This window comes from Macaca mulatta, chromosome 7, assembly GCF_049350105.2.
Source record: "Macaca mulatta isolate MMU2019108-1 chromosome 7, T2T-MMU8v2.0, whole genome shotgun sequence".
Lineage (NCBI taxonomy): Eukaryota > Metazoa > Chordata > Mammalia > Primates > Cercopithecidae > Macaca > Macaca mulatta.
Window position 1 is genome coordinate 175200499 of NC_133412.1, and position 9954 is coordinate 175210452.

Genomic DNA, 9954 nt, shown 5'->3' on the forward strand with positions numbered 1-9954 from the left:
AAAAAAAAAAAATTGGTCAAATGAGATTTTTTAAATGAAAAAAAGAGCTCATAAGATTATAATCACAAGCATATCTGCTTATAGTCTATAAGCAAAAATAGTACAGAAACACCCTGTCTGGAAGCCTAGGATAATTGAAATTCACTTGCCTTTTAGAACATTTTGGATAGAAATTTTATTAAAAACAGTGTTACTCTGCTCTTCCTTCTTAATTGTAATAAATTTGCTTTTGTGTTTGGATGACAACTTAGTCTTTATTCTGAGTATCAGTTCCTGTGCAGTGTTTATAAAACGAAGGATGCTTTTAGGGCATTTCAAGGCATATGAGTTATTTAACTCCACTCTGAATGATCCAACATCCTTTTGAGTTTCAGTTCCCTGAAAAGGGTACATTTGGCCCTCGTGTCTGTATCTGCCACTTCATCGCAGCGCAGCCTTAGGCAAGCTATGCTGGCTCTCGTACCTGTGTCCTTGCCTCCAGATGGGGTAACGGCACTGGCTTGGACTGCTGTTAGGAGGATTTGGCGAGGACATGTTCTTGAAGAACTTAACTGACCACTCCTTAGGAGCCAAGCTGTGCATAGCATGGCTCACAGGGGGAATGGTGGACTCTCAGCTCTCCGTAGTGCCAAGAATGTGAGAATGCCAAACAGCTCCAAATACACAGGCCGCGACAGCACACATGAGCTCATTTCAGGTAATCCTGGCAAATTAGGATACAAAGGTGTAGAACTGATGGGAATCGAAGGCAAGCAAAGCGGTAATTCCAAAAATGAACCTTTTTCATCGAAAAAGGCTTGGATATCTGAATGTGAAGAGTCCTGAACATTGTAATGACGGTTACTCGTTTCAAATAGTTGCACAGCCACTGAGTTCTTAGAGTGTTTAGGAATCAAGTTTTTGTTCTCGTGGTGTTTTAGGATCCTACAGGCAGTACACTCCACTCCCGTGGCCTTGCGTGTGTGCTTCTGGTCTCTGAATGCAGTGTAGGAAACGGAAGCGGTAGCTTCCCACAGAATGGGTCTGCTCAGACAGGAGAGTCTGTGTGTGTGCCTGTTATTTGCAAGGCTCAATGTTGGGCATTTGGGCATATAGAGAACTAGAAGACATAATCACACGGCACCTACCCTCAAAAAGCATCTAGTTGGGAGTAAGAGGTACTAAGCAGAGCGCTGTTTAAAGCTCTAACAAGTGCCAAATGACTTGCTCAGAGTCATACGTCTTACCTAGGCAGTAAGGAAAGGCCTTGTAGAAGAAACCTCAACAGGAAGTTGACAGTAGGGACAGGGAAGGGAAAGAGGAGTGTGGAAATGCTCAGCACCAGAGGAAGCGCAGGAGCTGCAGGAAAGCAGGAAAACCCGCCACCCCCAGGACACTCCCTGGAGCGAGGCTGGCGTGAGGCAGTGGGTCTCAGGGCCCCAGTGCTCCTAAAAAACTATGCAGGACCCGAAAAAGCACTCTTTATGTGAATTTAGCTATTGCTATTGACCAATTTGAAATTAAACTGGAAAAATGTTTAAACATGTATTAATTTATTAAAATATAATAAACCTATTACATTTTAACAGAAATAGCACTTTTTTTTTTTTTTTTTTTTTGAGACGGAGTCTCGCTCTGTCACCCAGGCTGGAGTGCAGTGGCCGGATCTCAGCTCACTGCAAGCTCCGCCTCCCGGGTTCACGCCATTCTCCGGCCTCAGCCTCCCAAGTAGCTGGGACTACAGGCGCCCGCCACCTCGCCCGGCTAGTTTTTTTTGTATTTCTTAATAGAGACGGGGTTTCACCGTGTTAGCCAGGATGGTCTCGATCTCCTGACCTCGTGATCCGCCCGTCTCGGCCTCCCAAAGTGCTGGGATTACAGGCTTGAGCCACCGTGCCCGGCCCAGAAATAGCACATTTTTAATGATTTAGCCACGTTGACCAGTGGCTCACACCTGTAATCCCAGCACTTTCGGAGGCCGAGGCAAGTGGATCACTTGAGGCCAGGAGTTCAAGACCAGCCTGGCCAACATGGTGAAACCCCGTCTCTACTAAAAATACGAAAATTAGCTGGGTGTGGTGGCGCACATCTTTAGTCACAATTGCTGGGGAGGCTGAGGCACAAGAATCTTTTGAACCCAGGAGGCAGAGGTTGAAGTAAGCCAAGATCACACCACTGCATTCCAGCCTGGGCAACAGAGCGAGACTCTGTCTCAAAAAGAAAGAAAGAAAACATCCATGTTTTCCAAAACAAAACCTAATTTAGTGGTAAGAGTAGCATAGTTTTATACTTTTGCAAATCTCTGTAATGTCTGGCTTAATAGGAGACATTAAGACAAGGATTCCCCTGTCCGCTTCTGCATTTGGTCTGTTGCCATATATTGCTCTGGTGGAAGTTTGGAAAAACATGGTCGGGAAGGGAGGAGTATTTTAGTAGCCTTTTCAGATAGTCGTGGACATTTGCTTTGATATTACACCAGAACTTAGCATGGGTAGTTCTTAAAGGAATCTGTAATGTGGAATCTGAAACCGTATCAGTGAAAGCTGTCTGTAAATTTTATTCCTTTAAATCAAGTGGTCTACTTTGTCCTTTGAATGGCTCTTTTGCTCTGGAATGGTGTTAACACTATTTATTCATCATTTGGAAAATACTTGTTCACCGAGTTATGCAAATCTCCTAAGTCATTTTGCAAATCTTTGACGCATTTCAGTATGTGTATCAGTCAGTGCCATTTATTAATATCACCACTGATCTCCTCTCCAGCCCGGGGAAGCTGTCACACTCCCAGTGGCAGATAGTTTTCCAGACTTCCCAGAATACTGGACAGTCATTCAGAGCTTGGTTTGAATTTAGCTTCATCCACTTGCCAGCCCTGCAGTGATTTTTCTAAACCTCTTTCTTTATCTCTGTTGTGCAGTTATAAAGCTTAAATGACAAGAAAGTGTCAATCTGTGTAAAATTTTTAGGATGATATCTGGCCCAGGTAAGCACTCACTAAGTAGTCGTTATCGTTACTGCTGTTTCTAAATTGCCGTCATCATTAACGTCAGTCATCGTGTGTGATAAGCCTTGACTGTAGACCAGGGTGAGGGAAATGCAATGTGCTTGGTGGGGCTGTAAGGTGCTAACTCTTTGAATGTTTGGAAGAAACATCAGTTTGGACTGTTACATCTTTGGACTGATGCCAGTTGCTCTGTCTGTCATCTAGCAAGCATGGACAACCACCTGCCCTTCCCATGTTGTAAGCTGAGAGCCTATAGACAGACAGAAGGAGGCACCCTTCCCCCTCTGGTCTTTTTTACCCTGCCTGAACCTAAATTCTGCAGCTATCACCTGGTGTGAATGTGTCCACGCCCTTTCCCCAGACATGGACCTTACTGGTTGCCTCTCATTCCGTTGCCCAACACGGTGCCTGTGATGATTGCTGCTCAGATAGTACTTGTTGAATGAACACATGTAGATGGAGTTTATTTCGAACAGTGCTCTCAACATGGTTTGAAAGACTTAAAAAGCGTAACAGGCCGGGCGCGGTGGCTCAAGCCTGTAATCCCAGCACTTTGGGAGGCCGAGATGGGCGGATCACGAGGTCAGGAGATCGAGACCATCCTGGCTAACACGGTGAAACCCCGTCTCTACTAAGAAATACAAAAAATAGCCGGGCGAGGTGGCAGCGCCTGTAGTCCCAGCTACTCGGGAGGCTGAGGCTGGAGAATGGCATGAACCCGGGAGGCGGAGCTTGCAGTGAGCTGAGATCCGGCCACTGCACTCCAGCCTGGGCTACAGAGCGAGACTCCGTCTCAAAAAAAAAAAAAAAAAAAAGCGTAACAACTTCATCATACCAAACATATAGTATGACCAGCAACTAGCTGGTTTTTTTCTTTTTATTTTCTTTAGGGAATATTTAACCTTTGTATACCCCACGCCATCTCCTTTTTTCTTGAACCTCTACCAAAATAAAAATAGCAGAAAGCTTAAATGTGTTTCACAATAACTTTGCATTAAGCACTTTTGTGATCGATATACTTTGCTTTCTGCTTTTCAGATGTTCCTCCTGCTGACCAAGAGAAGCTTTTTATCCAGAAGTTACGTCAGTGTTGCGTCCTCTTTGACTTTGTTTCTGATCCACTAAGTGACCTAAAGTGGAAGGAGGTAAAACGAGCTGCTTTAAGTGAAATGGTGGAATATATCACCCATAATCGGAATGTGATCACAGAGCCTATTTACCCAGAAGTAGTCCATATGGTAAGTGATTGCAGGTTAACCAGTGTGTCCCGGTTCTGATTTAGAAACAGGACAGGGCAAGACATCTGAGCCTAACACAGTGCTACCCAGGAGAAGCATCCTCCTGTTCCAGAATTTGTAGTTGTACTTGAAGAATGAAAATTTTCTTTGTATCCTGGATTATAATGATAATAATAGTAAGGGAAGTCAGTTGCCTTCTAGGGACCAGTCTAAGTGCTTTGCATTTATTAACTCATTTAATCCTCACAACTACCCTATGGGGTAGAAATGTTAGAATTTGTATTTCTATGTATTATTTTATGTTCTTTAAATTTTTTTAAAACGTATTTAACATTAATATACTAGTGCCCTTTTATAGTTCAGAAGTAAAAATTTTGTCCATCCATGTGCAGGAAAATTCTCACGATGGGATAGAGTTGAAATATTGACAGAACCAAACTGCTGTCAGAATAGTTCATACTTATTGGCTGAGAAGGCCTCCGCCTGTCAGTGCTGGGATCAGGACAGCCCATGCTGATTGGCTGGGAAGGCCTTCCTCTATCAATGCTTCCTCTGTCATTCCTCTATCAATGACAGTATGTCCTGACTGGCTGAGATAGTCTTATCATCCTGCAGTTAGTTCCCTGTTGGTTTTTTTCAGCCCCCAGATCTCAGTCCTCTGAAGTGTCATACTTTACAGCCCATTCCTCAGTCAGTACCACCTGGAAACACTTAATTCAGTGCCATTACCAAAATTTGCTGTTTGACACTGAAATCCAGTTTTCTGTTGAGTTTTCTTGAAATGTTGATATTTTATCTGCCTTTGAAACTAGTGCCACACACACACACTTATTGGGGAGTCATTGTGGCTTAGTGTAAAATGTTAAATCCAATTTTCATTGAGCTCTTTGTTAAGTTACCGGATTTTTTTTTCCAAAGCTATATATTTCAGAATTGACTAGACTTCTTGACCTAAAATACTTTTATTTCCTTCTTTAGTACGTTTGCTTTGGAAAAAGATAAAAGTAATGTTCTTTGTTGTAGTTCAGTCTACTGTGTCAGAGGCTGAGATCAACTTGATTGTTTTAACTTGTTGTTAACTCTTAACGTTCAGAATTCACTGGCATGGCTACTGTGTAGTCGGCCTAAGGACTGCAAAAGCCATGCGGGTTCCTGTCCCAGACTTGTGCCTGAAGAATAGTTATAGGCATAAACTGAGCAGAGAATATAAACCCTAAAACCTTACCTGTTCAGACTAATGACACTTGAGGAATAGCTTTTTTTCTTTCTTTTTCTTTCATTAATTTTAACTCTCAATTACTTTGGAAGCCAACTCTAGCCCCAGAATCATAAAAATCTCTAATATTTTCTCCTATTACTTTCATAATTTTGTTTTGCACATTGCATTTTATAATCATTTTTCTTTAAGTATGGATATGTAATAGTTGTACATATTTATGGAGCGTGTGATATTTAGATGGAAGCATAGAATCTGTAATGATCAAATCAAGGTAATTGGGGTTTCCATCACCTCAAGCGTTTATCATTTCTTTGTGTTAGGACATTCCAGTTTTGTTTTGTCTTTTTTTTATGATGTGGGTTAGGGTAGAACTTCATTTTCTCTTAAATTTATTTTCTTCTAAAATTATTGAAAAATTATTTCTCCCTACATCATGTATTGAATATTTCATTTCCCCCTGTTGCTTAATGCTTCCTTATTATGTATTCATTTTATTGTATTATATGTTAGATTTATAAGTATATAAATTCTGTATTACGTTTACGTGTGTGGAAGATTTTCCTGTGTTTGAGAAAGTCTCTGATTCCCACTCTTTAACCTAAGAGGAAAGAGTCTACAAAGAATGACAAGGCTCCTGTTGGCCTGGTTCAGGTCAAATGCCTGCCCTTGAACCAGGTGTGCTCCCCACTGCCTCTCCTCTGTATTTCACAGCAGCAGTGTGGGTTACTGGCACCACTTAGGATACTTAAAAGCCCTTGAGGCTGTTTTTATAGATGAAGTCGTCATTGCCTCTCCTCTCCCTGTTATAATTGTTTCCTAACTTGATTCTCCTCCTGCTGTCTTAACTTGTTTCCCACCCGAACCTCACGCCAGACTGCAGAGTGTTGTCAGCCCCGGGCTCCCTAAGCAGTAAGCAGACACTGACTGAGCATCCACCGTGGGCCAGACACGTTTTGGGGTGAGGAAATAGAATGGCGAACAAGACTTCTGCCCTCCTAAAGCTTTCATTTTCATGTGGGAGACAACCATAAAATAAGCCAACCAATAATATATCATGTTAGATTGCAGTAATGCCGTGAATAAAAGTCATCCAGGTGAAACAGAGTTGCAAGACTGGGAATGTGATTTCTGCCTTCTGCCCACGTGGGCGGGAAGAAGGCACGGAGTGGAAACTTGGTGATGAATTAGACCGTCCCGTGAAGATGGAGGCACATGAGATGCTTTTCTGTGGTCACTGTGAGAGCAGGGGACAGTTCATTTCCTTTCCTTTCTGCTCTAAGTTCAGCAGAGTTGATGAGAAGTATAGTGAAAGAAGGAAGAACACAGGCGGTGGGGTGGTGCCTGGCCGTGGTTTGTGACCCTCTTGTCAAGAATTTAAGCAGCCTGTACAAGGCGTCTGTCCCAAGCAGTGCCTGGGCCTGGTGTGGCAGGTGGCAAAAGCCTGGGCCTCTTTGTGGTTCACGTCTGGTGAGAAGCTCTGCAGCTTAGAGCCCCTGTGTGCTCAACACTTAAGCAGCCTTTAGCCATGCCTGTTGTTCTGTTTGTTTCTTGTTGGGGGTGGGAGTGTGTATATTTTGGTCATAATATTTTTAGAGACATTAATTTCCACTTTTTTTTGAAAAATCCAAAGCTTTATAGTTGTACTCCTAATGCTGCTACTTTTAAGTATCCTGCTTATTAGACTGGACTGCTAGATGTGTTGTTTTTTGTAACAGATCTACTGATACATTATTCACATAGCTTAGAATTCACCCATTTAAAGTGTGTGAGTCAGTGATTTTTAATATGAGTATGGGATTGTACAGCCATTTTCACATCTGGTTTTAGAACTGTTTCATCCCCTCCAAAAGAAATCCTGCACTCATTAATAGTCACTGCCATTGTTCCCTCCTCCCTCACCCGCCCCTAGCCCTGAGCAACCACTGATTGACTTTTTGTCTCTATGGATTTGCCTGTTGTGGACATTTCATATAAGTGGAATTACAGAATATGTACCCTTTGGTGTCAGCCTTCCTTCACTTAGCATAATGTTTTCAAGGTCCATCCACATGCCAGTACCTCATTCCTTTTTATTGCCCCGTAATATTCCGTTGTACAGATACACGACATTTTATTTATCCATGTATCTGTTGATGGACGCCGTATTATTTCCATTTGGGGGCTGTTATGAATGACTGCTGTGTGAACACTGATACACAAGCTTTTGTATGAACGTGTGTTTTCATATCTCTTGGGCATATACCTAGGAGCAGAGTTGCTGGGTCATGTGGTAACTTGAACATTTTGAAGAACTACCAGACCGTTTTCACAGTGGCTGCACCGTTTTACGTTCGTATCAGCAGTGTACGAGGGTTCCAGTTTCTCCATCTCCTCAACACTTGATATGATCTGTTTTATTGCAGCCGTCCTAGTGGGTATGAAGTGCACCTCATTGTGGTTTTGATATGTGTTTCCCGACAGCCAGTTATGCTGAGCAGCTCCTTGTGTGTTGTGTATTTTTATACATCATAGACTTTAGAGCTAGAAATTAATGGAAACATACTGATCATCTAGCTTGACCCTTTTCTTTTCCAGATAAAAAAGCTTATTGGGTTCAGAGAGATGCGGGTGGTGAGAAGCAATTCCCAGGGGAGCCAGCTCCTGGCGTGCAGTTTCCCAGGTCTAAGTTATACCAGCTCCATCATTAATTTCAGCCGTGTTTAAATATAATCAGCCACCTGTTTTTTTCAATTAAATTATCTAGTTAATCTGTTTCTCGGGCATGGACCTTCTTCTGATAGTCAAAACACCAGTAGCAAAACTAATTATAGCTTTTTAAAAACTCAGTGTCGTAAAAGTAAAGCTGCTTTGTTAACAGTAACTAAAGAGTTAAGGTTAGGGGTTGCACCCTTTCAAAATCTGAAAAATTGACATATCTAGCAGTTTTTACATGATTTCAGAGGGTGCAAGCCTCCTAGAGCCTACAGTAGACCCCAGATTAGGAAATGTAGAGTCTCTTATCTTCTAAATCAGGGTTCTCATCCACATCAGGGGATCAGAGATACCTGGTCTCCTCGAGAGCCTTTCAGAGGGTCTGTGATGTTAGAACTATTTCCATCATACTGCTAAGACTTTCATTGACTTTTTCACCCTGTTGAAATCTGCACCGATGGTGCAGAGGCAGTAGTAGGTACAACATCTGGCACCTTAGCAAGAAGCACAGGGGTGGCACCAAGCTGACAACCACACACCCAGTAGAAACAAAAACTGCCAGTTTCACTTAGTGGCCAGAATGAAGCAATAGAATAGATTAATTTTATTATTTCATGACCCTTGTGCACACATGGCCTTAGGACTCTATGATGAAATGTGAAGTTTTCATAAAACTTTTCTGCTGCTGGTGCAATAGTCAGGAGGGAAAGCTCTTGTGCAGTGGCGCTGTCGGCCAAACTTGCTGCTGTTTTCATGGAACACCGTTTTTACCTGAAAACTGGCAGACAGACCAGTTATTCAGACTTTGAATATTTGGCGGGCATCTTCTGAAAAGAAGCAAAATGAGAAAGTCACTTTAAGGAAAATAACTGACAGCATTTGTTGTCAGTGATAAAATTTGAGCTTTCTAGGGAAATTTTGTTTCATTTTGTTTTTAGAGATGCAGTCTTGCTCTGTCGCCCCGGCAGAGTACACTGGCATAGTCATAGCTCGCTGCAGCCTCGAACTCCTGGGCGTGAGTGATCCTACCACCTCAGCCTCCTAAGTCGCTGGGACCACAGGCATGCACCACCATACCCAGCTGATTTTTTTTATTTTTTTGTAGACGCAGGGTCTCCACTCTATTGGCCAGGCTGGTCTCGAACTCCTGTGCTCAAGCAATCCACCCGCCTCGGCCTCCCAAAGTGCTGGGATTATAGGCATGAACTATCACACCCAGCCAGAAATTTTGAATTTTGGAAAATTTATATGCAGCAGGGTGAGCTTCAGCCTCCCAAAGCTGCAGACACTCCTGCTGAGCTCAGTGGTGATGGGAATGAGCAGGATTTTTAATAGATATGAAGTGAGTCACCACTTGGAAGAGCCACATAACTCAGTGAACGAGTATTTTCCAAATGACCAGTAGAGGTTACAGAGTCATTTGTGGCAAGAGAGCCATTCAGAGCGCACGATCCAGCGCTGGATTTGAATGTGAGAGGACAGACCCTCATTGATGGGTTTCAGCACCCATGCAGGAGCTCACCCTAATAAACTACTACTGGTTGAATTTTGGTGTAGACAATGAAAACACTATTAGATAGATACTCCTTCCTCGTCAACTACGTTGTCTGTGTGGGACCAGACTTTCATCCTGTATTTCAACCTAAGCATTCTGAACACAGAAGCAGATATGATAATCCAGCATTTTTCTATTAAACCAGATGTTAAAGAGATTTACAGAAATGTAAAACAATGCCACTTTGCTCACTTATTTGTTTTGGAAAATATAGTTATCATGCATAAATATATGTCATTTATACTAAGACATGATATTTTTTCTTTTT

The 9954-nt window shown here is 42.4% G+C and overlaps 1 protein-coding gene across 23 annotated transcripts in view; it reads left to right on the forward strand.

The window, feature by feature from the left end:
• PPP2R5C (protein phosphatase 2 regulatory subunit B'gamma) overlaps positions 1-9954 on the forward strand; it is a 169297-nt gene that overhangs the window by 93367 nt on the left and 65976 nt on the right. For all 23 annotated transcript variants that reach the window (XM_015144500.3, XM_015144498.3, XM_015144501.3 and 20 more), the window contains one exon: positions 4022-4221. In XM_015144500.3, the coding sequence (XP_014999986.1) occupies positions 4022-4221 (200 nt within the window). The remainder of the gene's footprint in view (positions 1-4021; positions 4222-9954) is intronic.